The sequence below is a fragment of the Mauremys reevesii genome, linkage group 3 (genome assembly GCF_016161935.1).
Source record: "Mauremys reevesii isolate NIE-2019 linkage group 3, ASM1616193v1, whole genome shotgun sequence".
NCBI classification, from domain to species: domain Eukaryota; kingdom Metazoa; phylum Chordata; order Testudines; family Geoemydidae; genus Mauremys; species Mauremys reevesii.
This window is the reverse complement of record NC_052625.1, coordinates 125781199-125799249: the sequence shown is the minus strand read 5'-3', so window position 1 is coordinate 125799249 and position 18051 is coordinate 125781199. Positions and strand designations below refer to the sequence as shown.

The 18051-nt window shown below is 40.5% G+C and overlaps 1 protein-coding gene across 3 annotated transcripts in view; it reads right to left on the bottom strand.

The window, feature by feature from the left end:
• The window catches only part of REV3L (REV3 like, DNA directed polymerase zeta catalytic subunit), a 231500-nt gene that overhangs the window by 68404 nt on the left and 145045 nt on the right, over positions 1–18051 (bottom strand). For 2 of the 3 annotated variants that reach the window (XM_039529353.1, XM_039529354.1), the window contains exons 9-15: positions 17853–18001; positions 17194–17319; positions 12499–12736; positions 10982–11124; positions 4118–8318; positions 1758–2728; positions 938–1020 (exon numbers count right to left, since the gene is read on the bottom strand). In XM_039529353.1, the coding sequence (XP_039385287.1) occupies positions 938–1020; positions 1758–2728; positions 4118–8318; positions 10982–11124; positions 12499–12736; positions 17194–17319; positions 17853–18001 (5911 nt within the window). Of the gene's footprint in view, positions 1–937; positions 1021–1757; positions 2729–4117; positions 8319–10981; positions 11125–12498; positions 12737–14571; positions 14636–17193; positions 17320–17852; positions 18002–18051 lie in introns of those variants that run through there. The other variant, XM_039529355.1, reaches the window with a different exon arrangement.

Genomic DNA, 18051 nt, shown 5'->3' with positions numbered 1-18051 from the left:
GAATTTTAAAAAAGGGGCGAGTGCCTCTTCAATTTCAACTTTCAGAAGGTTTCGAAGCGACGAAAAGGGGATTTTGGTCAACATGTGGTACTTATAAACTGAGCAATGTAGTAGTCACTTTTGCATTGGGTTGATCAAACCTGTATAATAGATTCATCTAGAAGCATCTATTTACATACTGTAAAAACAGCACAGAGTCCTGTAGCACCTTACAGACTAACAGATGTATTGGAGCATGAGCTTTCGTGGGTGAATACCCATTTCGTCGGACGCATCTGACGAAGTGGGTATTCACCCACGAAAGCTCATGCTCCAATACGTCTGTTAGTCTGTAAGGTGCCACAGGACTCTTTGCTGCTTTTACAGATCCAGACTAACAGGGGGCTACCCCTCTGATACTGTTTACATATTGTATAATTCCATCTCTTGGTTGTGTGTTTGTTTATATATACATGCACTTATTCTCACTATTGTATATTGACACTAAAATGTTAAAATTGAAACAACAAATGAAAGTTTGTAATGATCAATTTTTTACAAAAAAATCATAACAATTTGAAGAAAGACAGAGACATCTTAGGATTTGATGTGATCGAATAACATGTTTATCACTTCGCTCTCATTATTCCTTTTGTATTTGTATCCTTATAATTCCTCTTTAGTTACCATGATTACTCTGTCTAGTGCGTATGTTTATTACGCACACACACACACAGATAATAATTTCCCAGATCACAACAGCAAAAAAAAAGCAAAAGTCCATGAAAAATAGACAATTTATCACAGACTCTACAAATTCTAAAAATTGGAAAGGTCAAAATATAAATACAAGTGAGATAAAGGTACTTGACATATCGACTATTTTTGCTTCTGAACTTGAAAGCACACTTAAATGTAATTTAATAAACATGAATCTTTGTTTCCAATTCTAATTTACCTTCACTTGTGTTGTTAAAAGTACTCTTCGAAGAGTGTCAGAATTACTTCCTCTTCTATGATTCAATTTCTGCATCTTTGGTTCTGTAAAAACAGAGAACAAATGCAAATGTCATTTAGTTTCCCCCAAACATTCTCAGAAAACTGAACTACCTACCAGGAAATAGAAAATTCTTCTATCTAATATAATGTGCACAAATTGATCGCCTCCAGTCCAAAGAATAGCTTTGATAGGCTAGTGTGTTTTACAGACTATATCGCACTGTATAATAAGACAAAAACACATGGTTATCTTGGACAGTCTTAAAATTTAAGGTATTTAATATTTATATTCTAATTTCAAAGTAAGTATGTGTTTGAAACATACCAGCAACTTAAGCAAAAGACTCAAAAATACTCTACATTTAATTTCAATTAAGTTGTTCATGTTTTAACCATCACTTTAGAATTCATATTCTAACCACAGTACCACAGTTTTTAAGCCACTGCTTGCATCCGAAGAAGTGGGTATTCACCCACGAAAGCTCATGCTGCAAAACATCTGTTAGTCTATAAGGTGCCACAGGATTCTTTGCTGCTTCTACAGTTTTTAAGGTGTTCTGACACTAAAATCTTAATTCATAATTGAATAATTACTTTCACTGGATAAACACTTGTGAAATATATCCCTTTCAAAAATAAAAACATGTTTAACTTGCCCTTCCTGTAGAGAGATGGTTATTTTTCAATTATTTCTAAGTATATTAATCTCTTTTCCTATTATTTGCAGGAAATGTTTTTGTACCTCTTTTTGTTGTACCTGGCTTAATTAATAAATTTACCTGTTGATAAAGGAGTAAAATCAAGTGCTTCAGCTATTCTTTCTTGACATTTTCTCTGTACAATGGGTGTGCTATGTAGGCAAACGGATTCAGAATTTCCAGCACCTTCTCTGACCAGAAGTGGAGATGTGCTGAAGGATGCCCGACCATCTTTGACATGTTTCTGTACATTCTCACTGTGTGCTGTGTCATTTTCTTCCACAGGAGACGAAATTATGTTCTGACTCTGCCAGTCTGCATCTTCTAAACTAGATGGTTTGGAATCTGGGGATGCTGCTTGTTGCCAAGGAGGAAGCACTGGTGAATCTGGTGAACTATAATTGACATAATAATCATCATCCTCTTCTTCTTTATCAAGTTCTATTGCTGAAGGAGCAAGCAGCAATGTCTTGCTTTCAGGTGGAGTTTTACTGGGTTCTATGGTATTTGTAGAAATCTGTACAGTATTAATATATTTATCACAAGTTTCCTTGGTCTGTGTTGGTGTAGGATCTGCCTGTGAAACAGGAGCATCTTTTGTAGGCACAATAGGTATGCTGTCTTGCAGGCTAGGTAAACTGAAATTCTTAGCTGCTTTTACCACTTCAGTAGGCTGATCTATAGGCAATGCTATGGATCTGAAATTCTCTGTTGCTTTTTCAGTGTCAACAGGCTGATCCTTAGGCAACTTCTTGATATGCTCATACTCTTCTTTGGCATGAAGCCACATCTGAACCTGTTGGCGACTCGGTGCGCATTTACATGGCATGATGACTATTTTTTTATCTTCGCTAGTTTTATGGCTATTAACTTCTCCTTTGCCAGCAATGGAATGACAATTACGTGGCGGTGAACCTGGTCTAGGACTTTGTGTCATGGCTGAAAATGCAGTCTTCCAGAGGCGTAGTCCTTCCAATGAGAAATCTCCCTCAAACTCAGGCAGATCATTTGGAAGTCTAGTTTCTACTGTGAGAAGCCGTCCTCCAATCTCCCTGTAAAGAGAATATTTTAAACTATTATTCTGCCCTAAATTGGAAATCTACTGAGAGTAACTCCTTTCTTTCTTTCTTTCTAGTGGAGGGACGGGAGTTTCTGAATCACTTTTGGTGCCCCAAGGATCTCTTCCAAATGTTAGCTGCTTTACCTTTTATCTTCCATACTACATATCCTATGACAATCATCAACTTTTCAAAAGAGGAGTGACGTAGTTCTATCCAGACTCTATCAAACACTCTCCTGAATCAGCAAAAGAAATCACTAAAGGAAATAACTTTTCCCTCAGAGACAGAGCATGCCACCTCCACACAGCTCTCAACTCCTATTAGTTCAAGCATGTGGGAACAAACCAGAGTCTCTATCATCATGGAGAATAGTTCAGTACAGTATTATAAACTACTGGAAAAGCCATTTTTCACACTAAAACAAAATTAAATTTTAACTGTTGGTAATAATATATTTGCAAAGACAGTAGCTTGGTGTTTTGAGGTAGAAAATATTAAAACATGATGAAGTTCCAGGAAGGAAGCAGAAATCCCATTTGGTTAAAGAATCACAGCTGAAGGACCACTAAGCTTTCTGATCCTGATGTAAAATGCCTATGAATTTCTGGAAGAAGCAGCTGTTAGTACATTTAGTACAGAATTAGTAAAAGTAACACATGTACAGCTTCAGCATCGTGAGGAAGCATCCCTTAGTACACTGTGAACATACGACCAGTTTCACTACTTGCATACATCATAGCACGGTCAACAATTGTCATCAGTTAAAGGTATGGGATATCTATGCACTTGTCAGAATTACAGGCAGTCCTCAAGATGAAAACCAGGAAGAGTCCTGATAGCTGTAATCTCTAGAGCAGGAATGGACAACAGGTGGACTGCGGGCCAAATATGGACCACCAGATGCTTTTGAATTGACTACAAACTCTTTATTTACTTATTATCATTATTGCTATTGTGGTGTGAAAAATGTTTCTCTGGAGACTGGACCTTGACTATACCTTGACCAAGAAATTTGGACCTTACAAAAATAATTGACTATCCCTGCTCTATAGCAAGTCACATGGGCAGATGTCTTCCTTCACCAAAGGAGAAGGTACCAGCTCATTCCTCCTTTGATCATCAAAATTGGGACAGCAAAATTGCCATGTGGCATTAAAGCAGACAATGGTAAGGGAAAGACAATTATTTTATTTAATTACAGAGTTAAAACAAAAGCCTTGGAATTTATGTTTATCACTCCAAATCTTTTACATCTGAGAGTGAAAAATTCCTATATATAGCTAAAATTAACTTTAGGAATACAAGTAATTAGATTTAACATAATTACAAATATACATATATATAGAAATGCCTAGTAATAAAAGTGTACAGACAAATTACCTTGGCTTTTCTGGTGCATCAGACGGATTGCTGCAAAATGGTTCTTGATAAATTGTTTCTGCAAGGTCATGATCTAGCAAAGTTGCCATGATTTCTTCACGACTTGGTGGGGACATGAGAGGTTTAAGAATGTGAGCAGTACGAGGCGTAAAACTTCCATTCTTTGACTGTGAGGGAGAACTGGTTGATCTTGGTGAACTATCTGGAGTTGGAGTTAATCCTTCATTGTTTCTTGAAACATACAACTCTAAATCCTCAGAAGCTGCATCCACGAGCTCACCATCCGGGGAAGACAATACAGAAGTAAAAGAGGTATTAATTGAACCAAGTGGCTGACATGGTTCAAAAGTGGTTTCTTTTCTAGTGCAGCTTTGAATGAAGTCTGAACAGCTTGACTGTGGAAGGCTAAGAAATACCTCTTTATTTACCGGATTTCTATTCAACTTGAATTTCTCATTTACATAGTCCCCTGCCTTTTGCGTACAGAAAATATCTACTGATGAGCTAGTTCGAGATGCTGAAGGATGAACATTGTTTCTCCACTGACCATGGCGATGGTTCTCATTGTTATCCATAGAGGTTTTCTCAAAAAGTTCAGGACTTAGAGCACCAGATGTTATCCATGTACTTGGGTCTGAAGAGCGATGTTTTTCTTCCTCAGATTTTTGGCTATTATGACTGAAAAGTTCATTTTCTGCTGTTTGTCCAGGAAAAAGATCCTGAACTGCATCACTCAAAAACTTCTGTGGCAGACTTTGATCTGCTGGGACAAACTGACTTGCAGAGTACAAACTACAAAATCCAGTCTGCCCTATGGTATTAATATCAAAATTGTAATTATGGTCTGGTGACAGGCTGTCTTCAAGTGAGTAACAGCTTTCAAAGCCTGGGTCTGAAAAAAAAATGGGGCTGTCATCAGATATAAAATGGTCAATCTGATTAGTGTTATGCTGGTTTGATGAATCCACTTTTAAAGGTTTGGGTGTTTTTTCTTTAGGTTTTGTATTTCTGGGAGTGCGAGACTTTCTTGGTGATGTGACTGACTGTGATCTTTTAATTGCTTTATGCTGTTCAGGAGAGCAAGAGATACTTTTGTTTATCTGAGGTGAAACTGATAATGGCTCTTGCAAAATACCTGCATGTTGTGCTTTTTGCTGTCTCTTTTGTAGTAACTCTTTTAGAACAGCTAATCCAGACTGTCCTTCACTGAATGCTGATGGGGTCATTACAGTCCTGTTTTCACACTGGGAGATAGTTTTTGTTTGCGAGATGGTTTCTGACAAAGACCTATGTTTTATTCTTTCAGGTTTAAAATGAGACATATCAAAAATAAATCCTCTCTGTTTTTGCTCCCATCTTAGCTGTTTCACTGGACTCCTTAAAGAAGTTACAAAACAGTTCTTAGGCAACTGAAGAGATCCATGGCTTTCCTCAGATGATTTAAGTATAGAAGAATAAGGATCAGCATGTTTTGATGCTTCTGGTAAGCACACAATCTGCTGCTGATTACTGTCTTTACAATGCAAAAAATTAGTGGTATGCAACTGATCTGTCTTCATTGTATCTAGAAAGCTATGAGTTTCATTTAATTTTCCAACTGATGACAAGTATCTATTCTGTGAATTTATAATCTCTTCTGTCTTTGTAGCTGTTTTATCTTTAGAGATACATACATTATGTGTTACCTGAGATGAGTGGTTAGATGGGTCAAATATATTATTTTGAATCAAACTAGATTCCTTCATTCGAAACACAGCATTTTGACTCTTAGACCTTTGGGAGTTTATTTTTGTTATTTCCCTTCCAGGTATCACAGGAGCAGAAATGACAGATGAATGAAGATTTTCTCTTGGAGTAGACAAACCTTGTAAATCCACAGGCTTATCAGTTTCCAGCAATGGATGAAAATAGCCAGATGAATTTCCTTGTACATCAGCTGTTGAGGGGAGCTGTGTTGATGGTAGATGTCCTGTTGAATAGCCAGTCAGAGGAACATCTTTCTGAGTAAGAAGTGGTTGTGACCTGCCAAAGTTGTGAGTAATTTCAGGCAGATCTTGATGTTTTAGCACAAATTTAACTTCTGCAGCAGAACAAGTATTTCCTTTTTCATCTTTAACTGTCATACGTTTTCTTGATATTTTTTCAGCTATTTTTTGTCTCGGTTTTGTCCTAGGTTTCTTCTTTCCATCATTTGCTGTTTTATTAGTTTGATTAATCTTATTCTTTTTCTTAGTAGCTACAGTAGCAAATTTCTTTTTACATTTCTTAACCTGAGTTTTTGCTCGACTATTTTTTCCTACAATGGAATTAACAGTCTTGCTGATGTACATGTTAGGACTCTTAATAAGTAAAGCTTCTTTGTCTAGTCCATTTATAATTTCTTCTGCTTTTGGATCAGTGGGAGACCAGCAGCGAGGGGGAGATGCATTTACTGGACTTATGCTTCTCTCAGAGAGAAAACCTAATTTAGACATAACGTCACTATAATGATAGTCACAGTCTTCAGCTTCAGCATTATAAGATGGTGAAGGAGGAGAAAGGATTGCATGAGTTCTTTTTCTGAAAGATAAAGTTCTTTTAATATTTTTACTACTTGCTTTTTGTGGTTTTCCAACTTTTTTCTTAGCTGACTTATGTTTTGCTTTCCTTCTGTGACTTTTCTTTGGTGTTAATGGATAAATAGGATATTTGGTTGCAGGGGAGTCAGGAACGTTTGGCCAGAAGTCCTTTAAAGGTGCAAGCTTTTTATATAGATTCATCTTTTCTTCTGTAAGTATCACTTGTTCCTCACTAGAGTCTATTTTTCCTATTTTAACAAGCATATTTTTTCTGCCTCTAAATCTATTAATGATAATGTATTTGATAATAACAGGTGGCAGTTTTTTAGAGAGTTTTCTACGTTTTCGAGATTTCTGAGACCCATCCAAACTTTCAACACTTTCTATGGGCTGAGGTAGGCTAATTTTTGAGTTGTGCATGACAAAACTTGATTCACTGTCTTCAGTCTCATAATTTACTTTTCGTTTAGTTCGGAGTGTATATTTATTCCCACATAATCCAAATGACTGCTCTGTTTCCAGGGATCCATCTCTAAATTGGCAGTCAATACAATTAGCATTATATGTAGGCATTTTGTTTTCAAAAGCACCATGAGGAACTTGAACTAAATCGCTAGGTAATGCCCTGTCCTTGCCAGGAATGTTACTGCAAGCATCATCTTGTGTATTGCAGCTTTCCTTTGTGGATGCAATATCACTGACACCTGCAGGCTCCTGATGATTGCCAAGACCCAGTTTCTTTTTATTCAGCTTTAACCTGGATTGTCTGTTGCCCTGCTGTAATTTATACGTCACAGGAGCTAATTTTTGTGGCCGGCTGAGACAATTAGAAAGAACCACACTGGGAAAAAACATATAATGTGCTGCTTGTTGACTGAGGCTTGGTTTTTCTGTCTTATGCTCCTGAAATTCTTCATACCTAATTTTAAGTTTATTAAGGCTACCTTCTTCATCAGTGCTACTTTCAACACAATGCCCCGCAGTTCGATTCCCTCCTGAGCAAGACACCAGTTCACAACTTTCTGTTACCGTTGAAGGGAAAAAGCTATTTATACCTGTGCTGCTGGATTTTTCATTTGCTTCAGAGGGTATTTTATTTTTGGAGAGGCTTAACTCTGAAAAACTGAATGAGTTTTTACTCATCACACTATCACTAATGTGGCAGCTCATATGCATAAGAGAGGCATCATCCTTTTCTACCTTTCTGATGCTGGTGTACTTCCTACTTGGTATCTGTCTGCTCACCGATGAAATATCTTCTTCATAGTCAAAAATATTATTTTCACATGAAGAAACTGGAAGAATATCCTTATTACTTTCCTTGTGAGAGTTTTCAGAATGGGCGCTATTGCTGAATGATGTTGGACATTTTGCAGCGTAAGTGCTTTCTTTTGTGAAAGAATGGATTGAAAGATCAGGTCTTGCTTCAGTGTTTGGTTGTGAAAGCTCTTCCACTAAATCTTCGTTGTTCAAAACATGGGAAGAAAGGGCACTTGTGTGTTTACACTGAAAAGTAATCTTGGCAGAAGATGGGGGTTCAAGCGTAGTAGCGTCTTTGTGAAACATCGAGGTCTTTACGGACATTTTACTTGCTGCAATTATGGAGGAGTGAGTTCGAGAACTTTCATTATTCAAAGGATTGTCTGGAATGGAAGAAAAGCAATTATTTTTACTTTTCTCCCCTCATTTCAAAATATTCCCCCTATCTTAAGATATTAACCATTTAAAGATACCTCTATGAAAGGAACTCCCATAAAAAATCCAAATAATATTTTATTTATGGGCAAGATTGTTATGATAATGATTATGGCTACGTTTTAGGCACGGGTATTTTTAGTAAAAGTAGTGGACAGGTCATGGGCAGTAAACAAAAATTCACGGCCTGTGACCTGTCAATGACTTGTACTATAAACCCTGACTAAATCTTGGGTGCTTTAACTATGATGCATATGAGTTGTCATACCAGATCAGATCATTTAAACAACGAGTTCAGTAGCCATTCTGCCAGTCATTCCTAAATACTATACGTATACACACATCCCAAATTTTCAAACCAGTGACAGAATTTAGGCTTCTAAATCCAGCTATAGATACCTAAACACAAGTGGCCTGATTTTCAGGAATGCTGACCTACCAATGCCAATGATGTCAAGGAAGCTGTACATGCTCACTACCTTTGAAAATCAGGCTTCTTATTAGGATTACTAAATTTAGCACTAGAGATTTAATTTCAGATTTTGAGATTTAGCTATAGTCATTTGCTTTGCTTCTGTTTCAACTTGCATTATTTATTGTTCTGTGTCTATCTCCATGCATTTCCATAAATCATGGAAACCCAATGAAGGATTTGTTTGGTTATTATTCAGATAAAAGGATAACAATAGGGTAACATTCAAGAGAAGAATGCTCAGACAGCTCATCAGCTGAATAATGGAAGAGTTTGCCAAAGGGTCATTATTTACAGTTAAATACATGGTATACAATCTCTCTCTCACCTGAGATCGTATACTATTACTTTCAAATTTGCAATGCAATGAGGCACTGTCACAACATATCATCACCACCCTTCATGGATTATTTTAAAATATATTTCTAAAATGCAAAACCATTCCAGAAAGTATATTTTTAAAGAGTGTTTAAAAACCAAATTCTTGCCTTATTGAGCACATGCAAACTGCATTAATTGTATAGAAAGTTGTGCACATGCATAGGAGGGCAACATTTGCACCCAAGGGAGGCAATTAATAAGAATTTCATGCTAACCAGCTAGATTTCAGACTAAGAAATACGGTGTTGTAGAGTTTGAATTTAATCTGCAATTTCAAGTTTGTAGTCCATTTAGTACACCTCTACCTTGATATAACGCTATCCTTGGGAGCCAAAAAATCTTACCACGTTATGGGTCAAACTGTGTTATATTGAACTTGCTTTGATCCACTGGAGTGCGCAGCCCCGGCACTCCGGAGCGCTGCTTTACCACGTTATATCCAAATTCATGTTATATCAGGTGGCATTATATCGAGGTAGCAGTGTATAATTAATACAGTATCTCAAAACTATATTAAAAAAATGTTGATGTAACCATGTTGGTCTCAGAATATGAAACACACAAGCAGGTGAGGTAATATCTTTTACTGGACCAACTTCTGTTGGTGGAAGGTACAAGGTTTGTGTCACTCTGCTTCCTTCCCCAGACCTGAAGAAGAGCCCTGTATCTTGAAAGCTTGTACCTTCCACCAGCAGAAGTTGGTCCAATAAAAGATATTACCTCACCCACCTTGTCTCTCTCATTAAAGAAAAATGACTACTATTAATTAGAAAAAAAAATAAAGCAAATACTTCATCTTAATATTAGGATCCCACAGAACCAAGTATTTTTATTTATTTATTTTATATATATATATAAAGTGATATATATATTATCTTTATACAAGTATATTGAATTGTGTGTGTGTGTGTGTGTGTGTGTGTGTGTGTGTGTGTGTGTATTTCATTATCTTGTTCAATATACTTATATAAAGATAATATATAGATCACATTACTAAAAGTAAGTAGAAAATATTTAGATATTTTCTTATCATCAAACTCAGACTACCCACACTATGAATTGAGGTCATTTCAGACCTTTTTTAATTTTTGCAGAGATAATGAGGGTAAGGGGAGAATTTTTTTTTAAATTCTGAAACTTCTTCCTTGCTAACTTGTTCTTGCTTGTCATTCCACAGTTTTAAACTCATGCAATTTCAGGATATAGATATGCAATATATTGAATGAAATGCAGGCTGAAAGTGAGTTGCACTGTATTAATTATGGGTGGTATATAACTGAAAAACAGTACATAGGGAGTCTAGATTCTTTCACAAGTTTACTAAATTCAGTATACTTACAGTGAAATCCTGGCAGACTTAAATGGTCTCATGAAAGTAATAATTTCTATATTGAGTATGCATAATAAAAATTTTAAACAGAAAAATCCCTATGGTAACTGGATGAGCTTTACCCTCTCCCTTTAAGACTAACAGAAGACCCTCTTTACCCAGACCAAAACATAAAAGAAAACCAAAAAAAGCAGGGTGGGAGCCGGAAGGTACAATTGGGAGAACCATAAACCTTTTATGAATAATCATTTTATAAGCCAATTTACAGTATTTAAGGGCCATTGCCTGCAATGTGTTGAGAGCACCTCCCTTCCACTGACTTGGGAGTTGAAAGCAAGCAGATCTTCCAGGATTGGTACACAGATCAGGAAACCACTTATGTTCCAAGCAGTAACTCAATTTTTAAAGTAGTTTTACCATTTACTTACCACCATTTTCATCTGCGGTTCCATCTAACTGAGGTATAGAGAGATTAGCTAGAAGCAAACTGTTACCACTCCATTCCATTTCTTCTTCTGAAGATGAATCCTCCTCTTCAGTTGAGCTTCTATGCATATTTTTGCTCACTGACCTAAAGAAAATTAAGAAACCCTGATAAGAGCAGGATATTTTAGATTTAGATTTCATAAATTGTATGAAGGACCGGTTAGGGGAGGCGGTCGTGGCCCGGCCCCCACTTCCTATCTGTGTCTTCCCCCCCCCGCCCCCGGGACTCCTGCCCCATCCAAACCCCCCGTTCCCCGATGGCCCCTCTGGGACCCCTGCCCCATCCACACCCTGCCGCTTCCTGTCCCATGACTGTCCCCGGACCCTCACCGCTTCTCCATCCAACCCCTCCTCTCATTCCTGATGCACCTCCCAGGACCCTTGCCCCAGCCAATCACCCCTTCTCCCTGTTCCCTGATTGCCCCCGGAATCCCTGCCCCTGATTGCCCCCTGCCTCCCCATCCAACTCCCCCTCCTTCCTGACTGCCCTCCGGGACCCCTCTCTCCATTCAACCCCCTGTTTCCCCGCCGAGCAGCATTCAGCCCCCCTCCGCCCCCTGACCACTACCCCAAACTCCCCTGTCCTCTATCCAACCCCCTCTGCTCCCTACCCCCTTACCGCGCTATCTGTAGCACCGGTGGCTGGTGGAACTACAGCCGTGCTGCCCAGCTGGAGCTGGGCCACGCTGCTGCCGCCACCACCACGCAGCACAGAGACCAGGTCAGGCAGGCTCTGCAGCTGCGCTGCTCCAGGAGCTCACAGCCCCGCTGCCCAGAGCATTGCTCCAGCGGTGGAGCGAGTGAGCTGAGGCTGCGGGCGAGGGGGAAGTGCGGGGGAGGGGCCGGGGGTTAGCCTCCCAGGCCAGGAGCTCGGGGGCTGGGCAGGACGGTCCAGCGGGCTGGATGTGGCCCATGGGCCATAGTTTGCCCACCCCTGCTACTGCTGGTGGTCCAGAAAAGAAGTGTGCACTGTAAGATTTAATCATTGACCCCAAGGTGAATGGGAACACATGGTGCTATTGTTGGACTGTCAGGTCAGTCTTTACAAATATATTTCCTAAACATTCACTCCAGGTACATCAAGTGTCAAACATATACAGTAAGGTTCTAAACTGATTATAATGGAAAGGACGACAGATCAGGAACACAGATACAGGAAAAAGCTACCTTAAAATATGTTCTCAACAGCAAAATTAGAGGCTTGGATACAAAACACACACATATAAAACTGATTATCAAGTGCCACCACTTTAAAAGCCATATCTAGCCTGAGATCTACCCAGATCTCCCAGTGCTCAACGGGAGTCCCTTCTGTAGGCCAGAGGTAGTGTATTAGTATTTAAGTCACTTCATTTAGAGTTACATATTCACGGGAGTTGAAAACATGAAGTATTTGGGAAAAAGGACAAATATTTCTTTAAAAAAAGGAAAAAGCCTGTTTTCCAGGTCAAATACATACCTTCTTTTTTCCCCATGCTCTTCATTGCTGCTATCCCATCTTTGGGACATAAGCAAACTGAGTTCCATCTCTTCCTTTTCAATCTGTGGTTCATTTTCTTCATCATCACTGTTCTGGAGATTTCTGTTGCTTCCAAGAGAATGATTTTGAGATAATGTTCTATGTCCTCCCATTTGATACCCATCATCCTCCAAACCAGCCAACAGGTGTATCATGGCCTGATCAGAACTACTGTCCACTGCAAAAAAAAAGCCCACACATACATAATTTTTACCTACCTTTGATCCTACTTGTAAATGAATGTTTAGTTATAACTTCTCAGTAAAATAACTTTAAAATACAATTCCTAACCATTTTTAATCAATTAATTAGGTAGTGATGGGAGTTGGTGGAGGCACCAGAAACACAGCTCTCTTCATGGCCACCTTATTTTACATTTCCCTGGTTTACATCACCCTCCCTGTCAGGCTCCAATCCTGACAGCCTTATACCTGTTCCTTACATTTCTTCCTTCTTGCTCTGGTTCTACTAATTTCACTCTCATCAATGCTCCTTTCTCTCCAATTCCTTCCACCCCCTCACAGTTGGTGAAAAAGGCTCTCTTTCTTCATTGCTGCAGTTGAAGCCATCTTCTTTTGCTCTCTTCTCTTCCTAAGTAACTTAACCTTTCTTGCCTAATCAATTCCCAGGCTGCCAACTCCGACTGACTCCTCTTCACATTCAATTCCCTCCTCAAACACTCTTCTCTGCTTTTCCTCCTATACTCCTCTGTACCCTTCACTGTCCAAGATTTTGCCTACTTTTAAAAAAAGCAAAATTGAAAGCATCCAGGAAGAATATTTCTCCTCTCCTTCCACCCCTAATTCCTTCTTTCTATTCAGGAGGTCTATTTTCTATTATTTGCCACTGATCCCACAAGCTGTTCCCCTGATCCCATCTTTCTCTCTCTCCTTTCATCCCTGGTTTTCCTCCCTCTCCCATATCTTTAAATGTTCTCAATCCTTGGGCTTCTTTGTCTCTGCCTTCAACTAAAGAATCATAAAAATGTAGGGCTGGAAGGAATCTTAAGAGGTCATCTAGTCCAGCCCTCCATAATGTGGCAGGACGAAGTATACCTAGGCCAGGGATTCTCAAACTGGGGATGGCTGAGGGGGTCATGAGGTTATTATGTGGGGGGGTCGTGAGAGGACAGCCTCCACCCCAAACCCACTTTGCCTCCAGCATGGTGGCAATAATGGTGTTAAGTATATAGAGAAGTGTTTTTAATTTATATGGGTGGGGGGGTCGCACTCAGAGGCTTGCTATGTGAAAGGGGTCACCAATACAAAAGTTTGAGAATCACTGACCTAGATCATACCTGACAGGTGCTTGTCTAACCTATCCTTAAAAGCCTTCAGTGATGGGGATTCTTCAACCTCTCTTGGTAAACTAAACTATCCCTATAGTTCAAAAAGTTCTGCAGATTAAGCCCATTGCTTCTTGTACTACCTTCAATGGACATGGAAAACAATTGTTCATCATTCTCTCTGTAACAGCTCTTAACATACTTGAAGACTGTTATCAGGTCCCCATTCAGCCTCCTTTTCTCTAGACTATACATACCCAGGTCTTTTCCCTAGCCTTTCCTCATAGATCAGGTTTTCTCAACTTTTCATCATATTTGCTGCTCTCCTCTGAACTCTTTCCAATTTGTCTGCGTCTTCCTTAAAGTGTGGCACCCAGAACTGGAAACAGTACTCCAGTTGAAGCTTCACTAGTGTCAAATACAGTGGAACAATTCCCTTCTCTCTCTTAGATATGACACTCCTGAAAATACAGCCCAGAATATTAGGCCTTGCCTACACTGCGGAGTTTTGTCGGCAAAAGGCAGCTTCTGGTGGCAAAACAGTGGAGGTGTACACACTGCAATGCCACTATTGGCGACAAAATAAAACCACCTTGACGAGAGACATAGGGCTTTTTGTAGCGAAGTTAAAATGACAAAGTGTCAGTATAAACTCTGCCCTTTGTCCCGAAGAGCGTGCAGATGCTCCCCCAGTATCCCACAATGCCCACCGTGACTGCTCTGCTTACTGTTTTGAACTCATCTGCCCTGCAGGCATGTAACCTGCCCTTTCAAAGCTCCATGAAGTTCTGACAGCTCAGCATGCTGCTCTGCCCTGGGACCAAAGAGCAAATCATTAATGTGGAATGCTGTTGTCTCCTGCACTAGGAACACAGAAGCAGGCAGGCAGGGACGGGTGTGTGTGAGACTGCTGTGCAGAGCCAAGGAGGGAGGTGGGGGCCTGATGTCCGCAGTGTCCCACTCCCCCTGCCTCAGAACTGATTGCTTTCAGCAGCTGAGACAGCATGCCAACATGCTCATTCTCCCCCAGCATATACATTCTCTCACATATACCCTCTCCACACACTCCCTGTCACACGCTCCCCCACCCACTCCTCCCCACTTCAGTTGAAAAGCAGTTGGCAATCTAATAGGATGCCCATGGAACAATGGGATTAAGAATCCTGCATCATGTGACACTGTACCTGCCCCAGGAGGCACTGCAAACCCTTCCAAAAGCACCTTGAGGCCAATTGCACAGTGGGACAGCTACCCACAATGCACTGCTCTCTATATTGATGCAAGAGCTACTAGTGTGGATACACTCTGCCAACACAGAGTGTGGACATGAAACAATGGTTTAATTAAAGCACTTTAATTAAAGTGGCATAACTTTTGGCAACAACACTCTGCAGCCTAGACATAGCCTTAGCCTTTTTTGCAGTTGCACCACTTTGTTGACTCATACTTAGGGCCCTACCAAATTCACGGCCATGAAAAACACGTCAGACTGTGAAATCTGGCCTCCCCCCATTAACAATTTAGAGACCCTAATACGGGGCATTTAACCGTTAAATATTCCTCCTTTCATCATGCTCTAGTTCAATCAGAAGTTATGGGAATGATGCAGACGTTACTGGGTAAAATTCTGTGGCCAGTGTTATACATAGGGCCCTACCAAATTCACGGCCATGAAAAACACGCCTGAAATCTGGTCTTTTGTGTGCTTTTACCCTATACTATACAGATTTAAAGGAGGAGACTAATCCAAAAGGGAGTTGCGGGGGGGAGGGGTTGCAAGGTTACTCTAGGTGGAGAGGGTGTCACGGAATCACCACTCTTACTTCTGCGCTGCCTTCAGAGCTGGGTGACCGGAGAGCAGCGGCTGTTGGCCAGGTGCCCAGCTATGAAAGCAGCACCCCACCAGCAGCAGCACAGAAGTAAGAGTGGCAATACCATACCATGCCACCCTTACTTCTGCGCTGCTGCCTCCAGAGCTGGGCGGCCAGAGAGTGGTAGCTGCTGACTGAGGGCCCAGCTCTGCAGGCAGCAGAACAGAAGTAAAGGTGGCAATACCATAGCATGCCATCCTTACTTCCGCGCTGCTGCTGGTGGCAGTTCTGCCTTCAGAGCTGGGCTCCCAGACAGCAGCCACCACTCTCCAACTGCCCAGCTTTGAAGACAGCACCACCAGCAGTGCAGAATTATGGATAGCAGTATCACAACCCCGCCTACAATAACCTTGTGACCCACCCCCCCACACCCTCCCAAACTTCTTTTTGGGTCAGGATCCCTACAAGTACAACACCTTGAAATTTCAGATTTAAGTAGCTGGAATCATGAAATTTACTATTTTTAAAATCCTATGTCCATGAAATTGACAAAAGTGGACCCTGACCTTGGTAGGGCCCTACTCATATTCAATTTGTGATCCACTATAACCCCCAGATCCTTTTCATCAGTACTAACATCTAGCCCAGGGTCAGCAACCTTTGGCACGTGGCTCGCCAGGGCAAGCACCCTGACGGGACGGGCCAGTTTGTTTATCTGCCCCGTTGACAGGTTCCCCATTGGCTTGGGATGGCAAACCGCGGCCAGTGGGAGCCATGGTCCGCTGAACCTGCCAACGCGGCAGATAAATAAACTGGCCCAGCCTGTCAGGGTGCTTACCCTGGCGAGCTGTGTGCCAGAGGTTGCCGACCCCTGATCTACCCAGTTATTCCCTATTATTTGTAGCTGTGCATTTGATTCTTTCTTAAGCTCAGTACTTTTCAGATGTCTGTATTGAATTTCATCTTGTTGATTTCAATTCCAATTCCTCTAATTTATCAAGATCCCTTTCTATCTATTTATCTTGGGGAAAATTCTTCCCATCCCCACCACTTGTCTCTCTGATTACCGTCCACCAATACTTCCGGGGAGCTGGTCTGTTAAAGCCAGCATATGAGAGTTCTCTCTCACCCCAAACCCAGAGGAAGAGAGCTGAGAAGAGTGGGAGCAATATAGGCAGGGGAGAGAACAGGCCAGCCAGGCCCCCCTTCTCTCTGACCCAAATTTTGGAACTCCAGAATCTCCTCAAGCATCCCCACACCTCTTAGAGACATATGAAACAGGAACTCCTCCCAGCACCTCTAGTTGGTTGACCTGGAAAATGACATTTTGGATTAGAGAGGCAGCAGCAGCAGAGCAGTCTTTACAAACCAGCTGGATTGGTGAGAGATTATAGAAGTCGACACTGGAAGGCAACCTTCTAAACTGCAAACTCCTTGGGGTAAGGAGTCTGCCTTCCTCTAGGTTGGTACAGATCTAAATACACTGAGGGAATGCAACAGTTGCCAAGAATGTATTATTCATGTCTTGGTTATACTCACTGAAAACTGCAGTCTGATTCAGTCTCTGAGACAGTGGATGAAAACACTGACTATTTTCCATGATGTTTAAAATGGCTTCTTCATTAATAAGCACGTCCTCCTCTTTATTAGCATCCCTGTTAGGTTCTTTAAAAAATTAGACAAAACTTGAAGGTGTAATATACATCGGTGTTTCAATATGAAAGCAAAACAATTTCTAAAAATCAGTTTGTGGCTATTAAACATTCAAGTATTTACAAATTATTTTAAAAGACTTCTAAAAAGTTTCTGTGGTTCTATCAACTATGAACATTTTGATCCACAAAATGTCTTTGTGGTGGTGAAAAACCTGCAGATTTTGTGACTTGCTTCACATTCTTTGCACTGCTCAGGTAGCACAAAGAAAAATTAGCTCCCTAGTCAGGTATGCTACTGACACAGAGAGGACCCAAGTGCATATAAAGAGATGCCATAGCTGCCTCCTAAGGACCCCTGGTGAAGAGTTTACTTTACTGGCGTTACAAGGAGCTAAAGTGAGGGCAAAAGTACGGTTTAGTTCAGGCAGTCTATAACGAAGAGTCAAATCCTGCTCAATTTATCCATGCAAAAAGTTCCAATGGCCTAAATATGTGAATGTGTAAGGCTTGGTCCCTAAAATTAATGTCACTGAAAATACTCACCTGCGTTCAGCTTCTTATCTTTGTGCACTTCCACCATATTAGCTGGTGAACATGGAACTCCTTTAGGAGAAAGTACCTCTGAATGTAGTGTTAACTCAGCAGAGAACTCCTCTGATCCATTACTGTAGTCCACTGAGCCTGACAATGTTCTATTTAATTTAAAAAAAAAATCTTTAAAATGACTATTCAGGTTAGTACA